The following is a 17,627-nucleotide window of genomic DNA, read 5'->3' as shown; positions in this document are numbered from 1 at the left end:
GTCGTTTTGACAGTTTTGAGCCATTTGAGCCACAAAAATTGTGGCCCTCTACCATTTTTATTTGTGTGATAAGTTTTGTTTAAAACAACTTAATGATTAATATGTAATTACATTCATAAAGTTACATAATCACTCGAAAGTCTCTTCCTTTTCCCTCTTTTCACTTGTAGTCCCACCCTCTATAGAACTCCTCTAATGATTGTTTTATTATGACATTATTACCAACTATTTGAGTTAATGAAATTAATACATGAAAAATGGACTAACTCAATTAGGCCCAATTTTTGTTTGAATGGATCAGAACAAATCCCGATTCTGCCCAATTTTCAAAATCCCCAGCCAAGTTTAGTCCTAGCGAGTTGTGTATATAGGCTGTTTGGGCCCAACCTGGCCAGGCTTTGCCTGCCTACGAACCTTAAGCCGAATGTACATGTTTACATATTGTGTTTTAATTCATATGGACTAAATTTGATTTAAATAGACTCTTCGTTTTAAAATGATACAAGTTCAAATACAATCATGATGGTTCTGCCAACCATCGATGGAGCGGGTCAAGATTGTCCACACTTCTCAAGTCGTTGCCCGGTTGTAGGACCTACCGTGAAACCTGCAAAATAGTCCAATGGGGAACAGGTAGTCCCCCAGCGAACCCTTCGACGATCAAGTTAGAGAAGGGAGATGATGGTTGAATGTAGGGATAGATTGGTGATAGAGAAGCTTAACATTTTCTTTGTCTTAGGGGCCTGCTTGTATCCATTGCTTATCATTTCCTTGTCCACTCTGAGCCGTTATGTTGGTCGAAAGTCTATGTCCTACCTTGCCTTGTTCATGGTGAGGTGAGGTTGTTCTGTTTCGACATAAAGGGTTATCGCAATAAATGCCGCAGGAAAACTCATTAATGGCTGATGTGTGGTGCAATAACTTTGCAGGATCTTTATCTGCTGATGTGGCTAGTTCTTCGCTTGCCATATGTTTAGATGTCATTGGTCCTTAATGTCACGTTGAGCTTCAGCAGCGTTGGGCTTTAGTGTTTGAATTATGTATTGGGTTCTGAGTAATGGGCCAAAAGCTCCTATAGGCCCACCTATGTCAGTAGTCTCCCATTCCTAAGTGCAGCTTTAGTCCAACAAAGAGAATGAGGAAGAAAACAGGGGTTGTGAGAGGTCGTCGGAGAGAAGATTGTCGGGGAAACGGGCCGACCACGAAGGGGGACCGAGCGAGAGGATTGACTGCGAGGAGGACTGACCGTGAGGGGTGACCGAGTGAGAAGGTCGACTGAGAGAAGGACCGATCGCGAGGGGTGGCCGAGTGAGAAGGTCGATTGAAAGGAGGGCTGACCGCAAGGGGTGACCCAGTGAGAAGGTCGACTGAGAGGAGGGCCGACCGCGAGGGGTGACCGAGTGAGAAGGTCGACTGAGAGGAGGGCCGACCGCGAGGGATGGCCAAGTGAGAAGGTCAACTGAGAGGAGGGCTGACCGCGAGGGGTGACCGAGTGAGAAGGTCGACTGAAAGGTCGACCGCGAATGGTGGCCGAGTGAGAAGGTCGACTGAGAGGAGGGTTGACTACAAGGGGTGACCGAGTGAGAAGGTCGACTGAGAGGAGGGTTGACCGCGAGGGGTGGCCGAGTGAGAAGGTCGACTGAGAGGAGGGCCGACCACCAGGGTTGGCCGAGTGAGAAGGTTGACTGAGAGGAGGGGTGACCGAGTGCATTTTAACAAGAAACGAAGGGATAGGGTAATATAGGATGTTGAAAAGGCGGGTTTGGAAAAATTTTTGAAAATTTTCAAACTGGTGAAATTGAACCTTGACCCTTGGAATATGAGTAAGCTGTGGGCCTTTGGGGTTATCCATTTTATTTACTTGTTCGCAAAAAGCCAACACGTCCTAGAAATAAACTCATTCGTTCCCAGTGATACACCTTTGCGACACTTCGCGAACTTTCTCGTGCTCGCGTATGAATCAATACATAAATGCGTGAGAGAAATGGCCCAAGAGGAAGTGCCAGTGGCAAGGCTTGAGTCGCTAGGGGATGACGATGCGGTGGAATTGACGAAACAATACTGGGCGGAGCGAAGGAAGGGGCGGATAGTTAGTCAGGCGGTGCGGGCTCGCCCTATGCCAATGATCGCGACCGCGAGGCCCATTTGTCAAGCGGAGCCAGACCATTGGCACACCAAGCCAGACAGATCCACATTGACGGCGGAGGAGTTGAAGGTAATAAGGAGGAAGTATCAAATTCCCTCGGAAATAGGGTTGAGATTGCCTACATCCAAGGAAAGGGCGTTGGATGTACGGCCAGATGAATTCAACCCGTACGTGGAAGCGTTGCGAGGGGGTTTGAGGCTACCTCTCATCCAAATAGTGGTGGATGTGCTAAATAAGTTAGAAACGGCGCTAGGGCAGCTGATGCCGAACGCCTGGAAGATAGTAGTGGCCTGCGCGAGTGCCTGGCAGCAGGCGACCGGAGGGACGACAATGATAGTGGAGGAGTTCTTCTCCTGCTACAAGGCCTCATCCGGTCAGTAGGAGACTTAGGTGACGCTGCAAGCAGTGGCAGGGTGAGGTCTGGTGGTGGATCTTCCATCTTCGGTAAAATGGTAGAGGCCGAAATGGTTCTTTGTGACGGCGAATGGTGGGGCAGAAATTCGTACGATATGGAAAGTTCCCACGAAATCGGTGGAGCCAAAGTTAGGCGCGGAGGCCGAAAATAGAGTAAAGAAAGTAAGGGAGGGGAAGGGAGTGAGATGGGACGAGCTGGTCCTTCCTTCAACGTTGTTTGCCCTGAACTTGGGACCAAAACCGTTGGAAGAGGATCCAGCAAGGGAGGAAATGCAAGCGTAGAGGAGGACGGAGGAGGAGGAGGAGGAAAGGAGGTTGTTCGCCAGAGCGGAAAAATACAAGGAGCCACAATTGGGGCCCGCCCCGAAGCTGGTGATAAAGGAGTAGATGCGACCGCGTCCTAAGCCGGTGGGCGAGAAGGACCTAACTGGCTTCTCCCCTCTGCCGCCCCCAGTAGATCCCCTAAAGGTGAGAAGCAAACAGGAGGTACAGGCGGTGGTGAAAAAGCCAAGGAAGAAGATGAGGGGTGCAGATGGGGGGAAAGACGCCCCCGTTTCGAAAAAAAAGAAGGTCGAGAGCGAGGGTGCCCCCATGGCGGAGAAGATGGAGGATGGAAAGGTAGAGGTAGCTCCAAAGGGGAAGACCGCTCGAGCGTTGAAAGAACATGTGGAGACCACCCATGTGGCGAGGGAGGACAAGGGTCCAAGTGTTGAAGTGCTAATACAACACTTGGGACCCAATGGCCAAGGCCCAAGTGACCAAACGGCGTTGACGATTCCTGTAATAGAGGTAAACCCCAGTCCCAAGGTGGGGAAGACCCGCATTGACAACCGCGTTGTATCACGCACAGGTGCTGGCGGGCGGTCAATGGCCCGGTTGGAGGAGGCTGATCTCCTGAGAGGGTTATGCTCGGCCCAGATTGAGGCAATGACCTTGGCGGCAACCCTGTTGAATAAAGCAGCTCGAGCAAAGATGGAAATAGAGCTGTTAAGGGTTCAACTGGAAGGGGTGAAGGGGCAATTCAAAAAATTATTGGAGGAGACAGCGAGCTGGAAGAAAGTCGCTCAGAGCGCGGGCACGAAGGCACTAGTACGTGCGCAAAGAGCGAAGAAAATGAAAGTTTTGGCGATGGTGCAGGGCCATGCAGCAGACCGTGTTGTTGCTGAGCTCCTCGCTGCCAAGTCGGAGTTGGAAACGGAACACCGCAGGATGGTATCGCTGGAGTTCCAGTTGGCGAGCGAGAGGTGAGCACTAGAGCTGGCCCAGAAGGACTGCGCCACGGCTAACGAGAGGTGGAAAGAGGCCATGGCCAACTTCGAAGTGCTGCACACCAGGCAGTCAAGGAGAAAGAAGAAATCGACGGTCGGATTGCAAAATTGGAGAGAGCCTGGGAGGAAGAGACGGGCAAGTCGGCGTCAGAGAGGGCCGAGTTAGAGAAGGCCTTGGCAGAGGAGAGGGCCAAGTCCGCGTTTGAGAGGGAGGTGTACCCCGACTTGTGCATTGCGGCTGTAGAGCAGTTCAAGGGGTTCGCCGACTTCCAAATGGCCATTGACGCCGCTGTCTCTAGCAACTTTACAAAGGAAGTTAAGGGGGGGCTGGGCCGTCGAGGGCGGCCGCTGGAGGAAAGAGTAAAGAGGAGGTGATCCAGAGCTTTTAGCGGTCGGACTTCTATAAGCACGAAATGAGTGAGTTCTGGGACAGTGGTTGAAAGACATTCATGTGCAAGGCGCAAGAGTTGTTTCCGGATATCGACATCAGCCTCGTGAAAATAGGAGTAGACGACGTCGCCCAGACCCCCCTCGACGAAGGGGTTGAGGAGGAGGATCTGACTTCGAGTGATGGGGAATCATCTATGTAAAAATTTTGCTTTTGTTGTGTTTTGTTTGTTTTTTTTTTTTTTTTAATGTCTACAACAAGTTGTATGTAACTGTAAGTTTGTAAATAAAACAACATGTTTTCCCTTATACTGTTGTCGTTTCTTCATTTGAAAATAATGGCAATGACAGAGCAGAATTTTCTGAAGAAAGGTTGGAAAAGTAAGACTTGTGCATGAATCATGAAACTTGCTAGCAGGTTGTGATGTAAAGAATTTTTAGAAATGGGCAGCCAGTCTAACTTGTGAGAGAACCATGATGCAAAGAACGTTAAAAATAGGCATGCACGAATATGTTAAGAATGTTAGAAATTAAAAATGGGCTTGGACGACTATGAGCTTGGATTTTTAAATAAATTAAAAATGTAAAGTTAATGCTGTAAAGAATGTTAAAAGGCGTCGTAAATAATGAATTAAAAATGGGCATGAAATTACGAAGATAGACCAGTCGAATTCTTTATTTGTGCTCAGTCCGGCTGAGGTTGTAATTAACTCAGTTTGGCTGAACCCTTCGTACTCAGTCTAGCTGAGGCTTGAATTAACTCAGTTTAACAAGTCGTTATTGAAGCACAACACTAATAACGGAGCCATGAAACCATTGTATTTTAAGGCATAGCCTATTAATCACAAGTTTTACACCATGTATAAAGAGGACAAAAATAACCACATATGTAGATGGTCAAAAAGGACATACAACAAATGATCAATACAAAAATAAGACATGACACTTTATTGAAAATAACGCTTCAAGTGCTCGGCGTTCCACGGGTGAGGGAGGTCTCGACCTTCCATGTCCTGGAGTTGATAAGTGCCTGGGCGAGGTCTGGCTTTAACGACGTAAGGCCCTTCCCATTTGGCGGCGAGCTTGCCCTCAGCTGGATTTTTGGTGGCGAGAGTTGCCTCGCGCAAGAATAGGTCCCCGACTGCAAACTCTCTCGGTCGAACCTTGCGGTTGTAGTGTGTTCTCATTTTTTGTTGATATGAGGCTCGTCTGACAGTAGCTGTCTCTCGGAGCTCGTCAATCAAGTCTAAGTCAGCCCGACGCAAGTCCTTGGTGAGTTCGCCCCTCGGGGTTGGCATGCCAATTTCAACTGGAATGACCGCCTTAGCGCCGTATGTTAAGCGAAAGGGGGTCTCCCCAGTAGGGGTTCGAGCGGTAGTGCGATAGGCCAAGAGTACATTTAGAAGTTCCTCAGCCCAAAGTCTTTTAGCGGCTTCTAACTTGGTTTTGATGATCTTTAAGAGAGAATGGTCGGTGACCTCGACTTGCCCATTGGCTTGAGGATGGCCTGAGGAAAAGAAGCACGGCTAGATGTAGAGCTCTACACAAAATTTTCTGAACTTGGCATTGTCGAATTGCTTGCCGTTGTCTGAGACGATGGCTTGGGGGACTCCGAATCGGCACACAATCGACTGTCAGATGAATCTGGTCGTGTTGCATTCGGTGATTGTGGCGAGGGGTTCCGCCTCTACCCATTTGGTGAAGTAATCAATGGTGACCACAGCGAACTTGGTTTGGCCCCTACCAGTGGGCAATGGATCGACTAAGTCTATGCCCCACTTGGCGAAGGGGTATGGACTATTGAGCGTGATCAATTCTGTTGACGGAGGATGAAGGATGTTGGCAAAGCGCTAGCACTTGTCGCACTTAAGCACGAACTCAGTGGTATCTTGGTTGAGAGTAGGCCAGAAGTAACCGGTGCGGAGTATTTATGAGCTAGTGACCTGGCACCCGAATGGTTACCACATACACCCTCGTGGACTTCCCTCATCACATAGGTCGCTTGGGCTGGGCAGAGGCACCTGAGGTATGGGCGTGAAAATCCCCGTTTGTATATGAGGCCGCTGACGAGGACGTAATTGGACGACCGGGCTCTGACTTTGGCGGCCTGCTGTTTGTCTTCTGGTAACTCCTCATTGGTCCAAAACAAAAGGATGTCTGCCACCCATGGAATAGGTTCATTTTGGAGGAAGTGGACTAGCTGCTGGTTTGGGGAAATGACCGGATGGGTCAGGTATTCAAGGCGGACGCCATGGCTGAGGTCTGATTGGTCGGTAGAAACTAATTGAGTCATTTCACCTGCCTTGGAGTTTTTCATCGAGGGATGTGCTTGATATGGAAAGTGTTGAAGAGGTGAACAAGGGGGAGTGCAATATCTTTGTAAGCCCGCATTGTGTCTTCCTTGGCCTCGAATTCTCCTGTAATTTGGCCGACGATGAGCTGGGAATCACTAAACACCTGGATATGGCTTATGCCAATGTCTTTGGCTAAGCGGAGACCTACGATTGATGCCTCATATTCGGCCTTGTTATTGCTTGCGTCGAACAAGAAACGGAGAGCGCACTTGAAATAACCACCCTCGGGGGCGGTGAGGATGAGGCCAGCCCCACTGTCTTCTTTGCGGGATGATCCATCGACATTAAGGGTCCAAGAGTGGGGTTCTTCTGCCTCAGTACTGGATTGCTTGGGCGGGTGGGCCGTGGTTGGAATGGGATTAGTGAATTTCAAGATAAAATCAGGGACAGCCTGCCATTTGATCGCTGTTCGAGGTCGGTAGGAGATGTCAAATTGGCTGAGCTCGACTGACCATTGCATAAGTCGGCCGAACAACTCTAGTTGTTGCATTAGCTTTTTCAAAGGTTGGTCAGTGATGACGATAATGGGGTGGGCCTGGAAGTAAGGTCGGAGCCGTCTTGAGGCTATGACCAAGGCTAGGGCCATCTTTTTAAGCAGTGGGTAGTTCTGTTCTGCTCCCCTGAGAGCCCGACTAATGTAGTAAACCAGACGCTAGACAGAGTTGTCCTCCCTAATGAGGGCTACACTGACTGTAGTGTTCGATACGGCTAAGTAGAGAAAAAAGGGCTCACCCGTGATCGCCTGAGAAAGTAGGGGGGGTTGGGCATGTACTGCTTCAACTGCTAAAAGGCTTCTTCGGATTCTATCGTCCACTCAAAAGACTGCCGAAGGACTTTGAAAAAGGGGAGACACTTGTCTATTGCACGGGAAATAAAGCAGTTGAGGGCGGCAACTCTGCCCGTAAGTCTTTGAACTTCTCTAACTGTTCTGGGTGACTGCATCTCTATCAGAGCCTTGATCTTTTTGGGGTTAGCCTCGATACCCCATTGACTGACCATGAAACCCAAGAATTTCCCAAATCCGACGCTGAAGGCGCATTTCTCCATATTCAACTTCATTTGATACTTACGCAGAGTGTCGAAGGTCTCTCGCAAGTCTGCCAGATGATCAGAGGATAGTTTGCTCTTGACAAGCATGTCATCAACGTATACTTCCATGTTCCGACCTATCTGGTGATGAAAAACAGCATTGACTAACCGTTGGTAAGTCACTCCAGCGTTTTTTAACCCGAATGGCATGACACGATAGTGGTAGGTCCCTCGGTCAGTTATAAAGGAGGTGTGTTCCTAATCCGATAGGTGCATCAGAATTTGATTGTAGCCAGAGAAAGCATCCATAAAGTTGAACATTTGATGACCGGCGGTGGCATCGACAAGTAGATCTATGCGGGGAAGGGCATAGCTATCTTTGGGGCAAGCTCGGTTGAGGTCAGAGTAATCGACGCAAAGTCGCCATTTACCGTTGTTTTTTCGGACCAAGACCACATTTGACAGCCATCTAGGGTAGTCCACGTTTTTGATAAACTGTGCCTCAAGGAGCTTATCTACTTCAGAAGCAATGAGAGTGTTGCGTTCCAGGCGAAAGATGCGATGCTTCTGGCGGAACGGTCGGAAATGGGGCTCAATGCTGAGACGATGAGTGATGAAGAAAGGGTCAATACCCAGCATGTCAAAGTGGGTCCAGGCAAATACATCGTTGTGCTCAATCAGGAGGGCTGTAAGGTCGGCCTTGGCCTGGGAGGATAGTTGGCTGCCGATCTTGGCAGTTTTTGTCAGGTTTATAGGGTCGATGAGGACCTCGACAAGCTCTTCCACTTGTTCCCCTCTGACCAGCTCGTCTTCGTCTCTGACGTCGAGTCCTTCAATGATCATTGTTTCCTTCAACTTAACCTCTTTAAGTGAAGCGACGTAACATTCTCTGGCTACAGTCTGTTCTCCCCTCATAGTGTCGACCCCAAGGTCGATAGGGAATTTTATGGCTAGGTGGAAAGTGGATGTGACAGCTTGAAAAGCATTTAGGGCGTTGCGGCCGAGGATAATGTTGTAAGCAGAGGGGCAGTCGACGACGAGGAAAGTGAGCAACTTTGTGGTCTACCGCGGGTATTCTCCAATGGTGATGGGAAGATCGATGGAGCCTATGGAGGTCACCCGGTCCCCAGTAAAGCCAACCAGTTGGGTTTGGAGAGGGGACAAACTTTCTTCCCCGACCTTGAGCTGGCAGTAGGCGCTTAGGAAGATAATGTCTGAAGAGCTGCCGTTGTCGACAAGAACCCGTCTGACTTTGTAATTGGAGAGGAGGGCAGAGATGACGAGGGGGTCGTTATGGGGGTAACGGATGCCTGCGCAGTCGGCCTCCGTAAAGGTGATGGGCTCCATCCATTGCTTGGGGTGTTTGAAAGGGCGGTCCAATGTGACAACTTCTTTATCTGAGCCCTGCTTTATCTTTCTAAGTTCTGCCCGTTGAGCCGAGAAGGATGGTCCTCCACAAGCAAGCCCGCCAGCAAGAACTTTGATCTCTTCAACTGGAGGGGCAGAGTTGCCTTGTGCCCGGGGTTGCTGCGGGGGCCTATCATGACCTTGGTTAGGTTGTGCGAGCGAGCGGTCGAGGAGGGGTACGCCGATGGTTATTTTTGGTAGGGTCAGTCATTTGCCTTTGTTGATAGCGGGTTTCCGTGAACCGACTGAGATGCCCCTGGCGTATCAAGCCCTCGACCTGGTCTTTGAGGTTAACACACTCCTCGGTATTATGGTCGTGGTCCTGATGAAAGCGGCAGTATTTGGACTGGTCTCACCGGTTGGAAGGAGACCATGACGGTTGGGGCCATTTTAGAGGATAATCTCATTGGATCTGGTTCAGGACTTGTTCCATCGGGGAATTGAGGGTTGTGTATCGTTCGAATCGGCCAGGCGGTCGGGTAGGTGCTGGCCAGTTGGCTCGGGCAGGTCGGTCGGTATACTAAGGTGTTTGGTGAGTGTACGGGGTGTTTCTGGTTTCAGAGTCTTCTCTCTTCTCTTTAGGGGTCGGGTTTTTGGTTGTAGGGTCTTGTCGGGCAGCTAGGGAGTCTTCGGCGTTCATGTATTTTTGGGTTTTGGAAAATAGGGTTGTCATGGAGGTCGCGGGGTTTTTGGAGAGGGAGAAAAGGAAATCAGATGGTCGTAGACCGGCCATGAAAGCCGTGAGAATGACCTTGTCGTCATTTTTCGCTACCTGCAGGGCTTCAGTGTTGAAACGGGTGACGAAGCTGTGCAACGACTCCCCATCGGTCTGACGGACATTAAGGAGTTGGGTTGCCGGACGCCGCTGGCGCTGGGCACCAATGAAATGGATGAGAAATGAGTCGCTTAGGTGTTGGAAAGTAGAGACAGAGTCTGTTGGCAGTTGACTAAACTAGAGTCGAGCCGACCCCTTAAGTGTTACGGGGAATGCCCGACACATAATCTCGTCAGGGAATGCATAGAGGGCCATGAGGGTTCTGTAAGTTTCCAAATGGTCGACCGGGTTCGTTGTGCCGTCGAAAGAGTCGAGCGAGGGCATTTTGAACTTAGGAGGTAAGGGTTTATCCCTAATGGAGGCAACGAACGGTGAGTTGGCTGTGGTAGATGGCTTATTCTGTATGTTCTGCATGACTCCTTGAAGCTGGAGTTTCATGGCGCGGAGTTCCGCGTCCTAGAGAGGAACATTGTCACCACCGGAATGCAGTAGAGGCTGGACACTGCAGGTCTTTCCCTCAGGGGTGGGTGACTGGACCGATGGATGTGGGGCCTGAGGTGGTGGGTTCATATCTAGGAGAAGGGGTTGCAAGCCTTCTAAGTTGGATAGGTGGGACTGTTGAATAGGATGGCTTGGGGCTCGTTCTTGGTTGGGTGGGATATCTTGAGGTGGTGGAGGAAGTATAAGAAGGTTTCTTTGAAGTAGAGCATTGATCAGGGCATGGTTTTGTTCGGCTAGGCGGTTAATGCTGCTGGTGAGCTCGGTGAAGTACTGCGGTGGGTTGTTTAAGTTAGGGGGGTCGGCTTGGTGGTCGGCAACATTGTGGTGAGAAGCCATGGATTTAGTTGTGACCATCCACCTTAGTGGGTGGCAGGTAGGGGTTATCAAGGTCTCCGGTGACAATGAGCACAACTGGCGCACAGAGCGAAAAGCTTTCCACAGACGGCGCCAACTGATGGTTCTGCCACCGATGGAGCGGGTCAAGACTGTCCACACTTCTCAAGTCATTGCCCGGTTGTAGGACCCATCGTGAAACTTGCAAAATAGTCCAATGGGGAACGGGTAGTTCCCCAGCGAACCCTCCGACGATCAAGTTAGAGAAGGGAGAGGATGGTTGAATGTAGGGATAGATTGGTCATAGAGAAGCTTAACCTTTTCTGTGTCTTAGGGGCCTGCTTATATCCATTGCTCATCATTTCCTTGTCCACTCCGAGCCATCATGTTGGCCGAAAGTCTATGTCCTAGTTTGCCTTGTTCATGGTGAGGATGTTCTGTTCTGACGTGAATGGTTATCACAATAAATGCCGCAGGAAAACTCATTAATGGTTGATCTGTGATGCAATAACTTTGCAAGATTTTTGCCTGCTGATGTGGTTGGTTCTTCGCTTGCCACATGTTTAGATGTCATTGGTTCTTAATGTCACGTTGAGCTTCAACAGCGTTGGGCTTTAGTGTTTGAATTATGTATTAGGTTCTGAGTAATGGGCCAAAAGCTCCTATAGGCCCACCTATGTCAAATCATACCATTTTGTATATTTTTTATTATTTCTATATTACGTACTCGCTTCAATAACCTTGAATTACTTCCTCTTCATTGTGATTAGTTGATGTGCTAACAAACATGATGTTTACTTTGATGTGGGATAGTCCTCATTTCTATGGGGATACATATTTTCATCAGTTGTTGGTGGAGTTTTGGTAGACAAATATGGAGGAAAAAGAGTGATCGCTTGGGGTGTGGCCTTGTGGTCTGTAGCCACTCTCCTCACGCCATGGGCTGCAAACCACTCCACAACCAGCCTCTTGGCCGCTCGAGCGTTCTTTGGCCTTGCCGAAGGTGTAGCTTTACCTTCCATGAATACCCTTTTATCAAGGTAATCCTCATTTCCTTGTTGCACAGTCATTCAACATGTAAATTAATTCTTTTTAGTATATATATATATACATTTTACTTTTTTTGTGGGTAAGTAAGCATTTCATACCAGAAAGAAAGAAATATACGACAAGACTCATGACTAGGGCCGTAAGAAAAATTAGTAGAATCTAATTGATTGCCTAAGACTATTGAAATTTTCATTTTCAGTCAATTTTCTATAATGTACGATCTGTTTTGGTTTTGAAACAGGTTACACCAATACCAGTGGAACCAATCAAAATATATATTTAAATACTATATATATATTTGAATATTATTAGACAATAAACTATCAATGCTATGCCTTTTGCATTAAATATGGGAGAGAAATATTTATAAAGCAGTTCTAATCCTTTCTCTTCATTTATTCCTGAGATTCAATAGATTTTTATTAAATTAAATCTTAAAGTCTCCGCTAATCCATCATTTACACTAGATCAAAAAATCAAGATTAATGATATGGAATTGGGTCGGACAGATTTGGGCCGAACAGGTGTTGGGCCAAGTTGTGTGGCCCGGCCCTGAAGGAAGCTGCTCGGTTAAGGCAGCGCGTGGATTGACCGAGCTGCAAGGATCCGTGGTTACGAAGCCGGTCAGGTGAAAAGTCCAGCGCCAGGAAAGGCAAGGTTGGACCGAGGTACCTGTTTGCTCGGCAGGTAGGTCGACCGCAGACAAGCGTGAGTTATCCCGAGCTCGGCTTTACCGAGATACCGCCGAGTCCGGTCCTCATCTGAGCTTTGTTGTTGGAGTACTTGGGCATGAAGCGCAGCATGGCAGACGATGGCTGAGATGGTACTGCCAGGCTGTCGAGCTCCCAGGAGAATGGGCAGGCAGTTGGGTTAGGTCGTGCTCAGCAAGGTTTATGCTGACAGATGGGGTAGTAGTGCCACGTGTTGAGAGGTCACTGGGAGTAGATTTGGGGCGCAGAAGGTATATAAGCACGTCTACACCCCCCATACAGTGGCAGATGAACATTTGGTGAGACATACGCTAAACACTCAGCACTCTTCCTTCTCTCTATCTATCCCCTGTGTGTGTGTTCTAACTTGATCGTCGGAGGGGTTTTCCGGCCACACACCGCTGGATAGCTCACCGCCGTTGTGCTCGCAGGTCGATTGGACAGACAGGAGTTTGGAAGAAAGGAGTGCGGGCTTGCCTGAATATTTGCTCCCCGTACAATTGGCGCTGTCTGTGGAATTCTTTGCAGATAAAACCTTGTCTTCCAAGCTCATCCGATCGCTTTCTATGGCGAACAATGAAGAGATTCCGCTGTTCGCCATCAATGGAGCCACTCCGGAGTCAGGCAGACGGAGAGAGGGACACCCCACCATTACTCCGATGCGGGACTTGGAGACATTCCCAGGAGGACAGTCGGGAGACGCGCGGGATAAGCGCGGAAGAAGTCATGGTCATTCACGGAGTCCAGACGGTCACCGGCGGAGGAGAGACTCACACGCCAGACGTCTAGAAAATAAGCTGAAGGACTAGGACGCCGTCATCTGGCGAATGGCGGCAGAGATGGAGGAGCTGAAGCGGCATGTCAAAGGGAAGGGTGCAGCTGGAGTGGGAGACCACAGTGAGCGCACCCAACCCCGCCGTTCAGGTAGTCAGAGTCAGCAGCATACACCGTCCATCTCTATTACCAGAAGTTACAAGGTTGGTGATTCCGATGTGCACGCAGAGAAGTCCAGCGCGCAAGATAGCACTTACCAGCCCTCACGTCCGGCGACGACGTCGAGGTACACCTATTCCGCTCGATCAGAAGATTTGCGGGTAGTCTTGGAGGAATGGGCTCGCCGGCGAGAGGCACAGAGGATACTGGCTTTTCAGCGGTTATCCTACGGGGTTCACGCCAGCGAGGAGGTCGGAATGCCTCCACCCTGCCTAACGGCGCCACTCCTTGTGGATTCCGACTTGGCAAGGTTGAGCGCCACCCCTTTCTTTCTGGAAATAGAAACAACACCGTTTCCAACAGGCTTCCACCAGCCAAAGTTCACGCTTTACGACGGAAAGACTGATCCTTACATGCATGTAAGCCACTTCCGACAGGTCATGGCCAGACATAGGCGGAATGATGCTCTTATGTGCCTCATCTTTCCGTCAAGTTTGGGCGAGCTGGGCTTAAAATGGTTCGAGCGGCTGCCGGAGAGGAGTATTGAGAGGTGGCATCAGTTGGCCGAAGCTTTTGTGACGCACTTCAAAACCAACACTAAAACACCTAAAAAAGTTGATCACCTGCTGAGTGTCAAGATGGAGCTGAGCGATACATTGAAGGCATACAACTCCAGATATTGGGAGACTTTCAACGAGATCTTGGATTGCCCGGTCAACCTTGCAATCACTCAGTACAAGCGGGGCCTCCCGGTCAGACATAGACTGCGGGACTCACTTAACATGCATCAGCCGACGTCCATGGGCCAGCTAATGCAGCGTATCAATGAGCACATCCGAGTAGAGGATGATGTGTCAACATCTACCGCAAAGGTGACTCCGGTGGCAACAGACAAGAGGTCAGCTGGCAAAGTGCACGCAGTTGGACAAGAGTCCAGTCGAACAAGTGACCGCGCTGAGGAATCGGACCGTGGCTCAAATCGCAAAAACTGGGGTAGGGGACGTCGGAATGACCGGGATGACTACCCCCGGGATGATGTCGCTGACGCAAACAGAAGGTTGAAGGCCAGGACGGGCATTACCACGGTCTTCAAAATTCCGATCTATCGCATACTTAGTGAAATCCGTGACGAGGAGTACGTCCGATTTCCTGCTAAGTTGGGCGACAGTCAGAAGGGCTTCAATCCGCAGTACCGCTGCACGTTTCACCGGGAGCGTGGCCACCGGACAGAGGATTGTTTGCCTTTGAGGCAACACTTGGAAGAGTTAGTCGCAGCCGGACACCTGGACCATTACATCGATAGAGGTGTTAAGGCGAATCAAGCTCCGGTTGATCCGCGGGGACCGGATGACCGTGATGCACCCCCACAAGGAGTTGTTAATGTCATTCACGGCATAGTGGAACCAGCGCGGGTATGCCAGCTCCGGGGTATGATAAAGAAGGCAGAACACATAAGGGAAGTCTTGTCGGTTCAGCCAGCAATCAAGAGTGGGAAGGCCGAAGAAAGAGATGTGCTCAGTTTCTCCTCGAGGGATCTAGAGCGCATTCAGACACCGCACAACGACGCCTTAGTAATGACGCTCCGCGTCAAGGAGTTTGATGTCAAACGGATCTTGATCGATCAGGGAAGCTCAATCGAGATCATGTACTACGATGCATTCAAGCAGCTCAAGTTCTGTGATACAGACTTGGCTCCGGCAACTTCGCCCCTGGTCGGTTTCAACTCACAACCGAAGTGGCCTTGGGGAAAGATTATCCTGCCGGTCAAAGCGGGATCCGTAGTCAAGCAAGTGGAGTTTTGGGTGCTGCAAGTACCATCCACTTATAACTTGATCCTTGGAAGGGGATGACTTCACGCGATGCAAGCCGTGGCGTCGACCTACCATCAGGTAATGAGATTCCCCTCGGTTGTGGGGGCAATCGAAGAAATTTGGGGAGATCAAGTCATGTCAAAGCAGTGCTTCGCGGCGGTCAACGGGAGCCGGGCTGCCAAAGGCTTTGTTCAAATGATAGAAGGACCAGGAGATCACGGAGTCCTCGACGATGTGGGCACCAGGGCAGAGGACAAAGCCGTTGAGGAATTAGTGGAAGTGCAAATTGATTCAAAGCATCCAGACAAGTTCTTCCTGCTCGGCTCCAGCCTTACTACCCGAGAAAGGACTGAAATGATGGAGTTTTTGATGGCCAACATCGAGGTCTTCGCATGGTCGCCTTACGACATGTCCGGCCTTGATCCAAGTTTTATCTGTCATCACCTCAATGTCTTCCCCAGAGCAAAGCCGGTCATTCAGCGAACAAGGAGGTCAGTGCTGCATCACGCCGAGGTAGTTGCGGAGGAAGTGAAAAACTTGCTCAAGGCACGAGCAATTCAGGAAGTGCACTACCCTCGGTGGATTTCCAACACCGTAGTGGTGCTCAAAAAGAATGGGAAGTGGCGAGTTTGTGTCGGTTACAAGACAGTCAACCGAGCTTGTCCGAAAGATAGCTTCCCTTTGCCCCGCATTAACCAGCTCGTGGGCTTGACGGCTGGACATAATAGGCTCAGCTTTTTGGATGCCTATCGCGGCTACCATCAGATTGCCATGCATGGGCCCGACCGAGAGATCACCTCCTTCACGACTCCAAGGGGACTCTTCTGCTACCGAGTTATGCCTTTTGGTTTGAAGAACGCCGGGGCAACCTTTCAGAGGATGGTGACTAAGATGTTTGCTCCGTTGCTTGGTCGGAAAATGGAGGCTTACATTGATGATATGGTGGTTAAAAGCCGGCATCAAGCAGACCACTTGTCTGACTTGGCCGAGATGTTCGCCATTCTCAAAAAGCACAAGCTACGCTTGAATGCATCTAAGTGCGCCTTTGGTGTGGGGTCCGAAAAATTTTTGGAATTCCTAGTCACGAACCGAGGCATAGAAGCAGACCCCTCTCAGATCAGAGCCGTGCAGTAGTTGAAACAGCCCAGATCGGCTAAGGACGTGCAGCGTCTGGCCGGAATGGCCGCCGCGCTTAATCGATTTTTAAGCCGGTCATCAAATCGCTGCCGCCCTTTCTTTCAGGCATTGAAATCAAAGTTCTCATGGGATGAAGAGTGTGACCGGGTTTTGGCCGAGCTCAAGGAATATCTGTCTTCTCCGCCAATATTGGTTACATCGAAGCCAGGCGAGGAACTCTATCTTTACCTTGCCGTCTCACAGCATGCAGTCAGTGCGGTGCTAGTCCAAGTTGAAGGAATTAAGCACCTCCCAATCTTCTACGTTAGTAAAACCTTGCTGCCGGCAGAGTCGAGATACTTGCCGTTGGAAAAGCTTGCGTTGGCATTGATGATGGCTTCAAGGAAGTTGGCGCACTATTTCCACGCCCATACCATCATCGTACTGACGGAGTTTCCCCTTAAGGCCTTGTTTGAACAGGCAGACTTCTCTGCCCGAATTCTCAAGTGGGCGGTCGAATTGGGTCAATTTGATGTTAAGTTCCAGCCATGCACTGCTATAAAAGCACAAATTTTGGCCGATTTCGTTGCCGAATTCTCACCTGGAACTCACCCGATCTACCCGGTCGATATTGCCGAAGCAGATCAAGAGGTGAACGCAAGCACGACCGAAATACAACAACTTGCTGGAGTTGGCAATGCGGAATTTGCGTGTCCCACCGACACACCTTTAGTTAATACAACGACACCTCCCGGTGATGCGATGACGGAGTTGGATATCACCGCCCAACCTGCTCTGTTCGGTAGCGCATCACCAAGGAGGGAAGGCATGGAACTACTCAGTGCAGAGTCTACAGCCGGTATAATACCGCAACCTGGTGATTCGCCTACGGACTTGGGCATCGTAGTTCAACCTGCTGAGTCCAGTGCCGAATCACCAAGGGAAGCTGAAGTGGAACCAATCAGCACAGAACCTGAAGCCGCACTGCCGAGCAACCGTGATCCCGTCAATCTTCAAGCCTCCCAGGACCCCTCAGAATGTTGGAAGCTCTTTATGGGGGAGATGTGGAAACTTTTTGTTGATGGAGCCTCGAACCGTCACGGTGTCGGGCTAGGTATTGTTTTGATTTCGCCAGACGGTCTGACAATTGAACATTCAATCACCCTTGGCTTCCCAGCATCCAACAATGAAGCCGAGTACGAAGCGCTTTTGGCCGGTCTCAAGAGCGCGCTTCAGATGCAAGCATCTGAGCTAATGGTTTACAGTAATTCCCAACTTGTGGTTAACCAAGTTTCTGGGGTTTACGAGGCGAAGGACGATAGAATGGTAAAGTACCAAGCTCTGGTCAGGGACCATATCAAGCGATTCCAGGCGATCAGGGTCCAACAGATTA

General features: G+C 49.8%; 1 protein-coding gene across 2 annotated transcripts in view; it reads left to right on the top strand.

Moving 5' to 3' along the window:
- LOC114267701 (putative anion transporter 3, chloroplastic) overlaps positions 1 to 17,627 on the top strand; it is a 30,887-nt gene that overhangs the window by 4,210 nt on the left and 9,050 nt on the right. Inside the window, exon 2 of one of the 2 annotated variants that reach the window (XM_028208762.2) lies at positions 11,428 to 11,654. The exons of the other annotated variant lie outside the window; for it this stretch is intronic. Within the exon in view, the coding sequence (XP_028064563.2) occupies positions 11,428 to 11,654 (227 nt within the window). The remainder of the gene's footprint in view (positions 1 to 11,427; positions 11,655 to 17,627) is intronic. 2 annotated transcript variants of the gene reach the window in all.

This window comes from Camellia sinensis, chromosome 10 (assembly GCF_055761805.1).
Source record: "Camellia sinensis isolate YWXY chromosome 10, ASM5576180v1, whole genome shotgun sequence".
In the NCBI taxonomy this organism is placed as follows: domain Eukaryota; kingdom Viridiplantae; phylum Streptophyta; class Magnoliopsida; order Ericales; family Theaceae; genus Camellia; species Camellia sinensis.
Note: the sequence above shows the minus strand (reverse complement) of the source record. Positions and strands in the feature narration are given on the sequence as shown.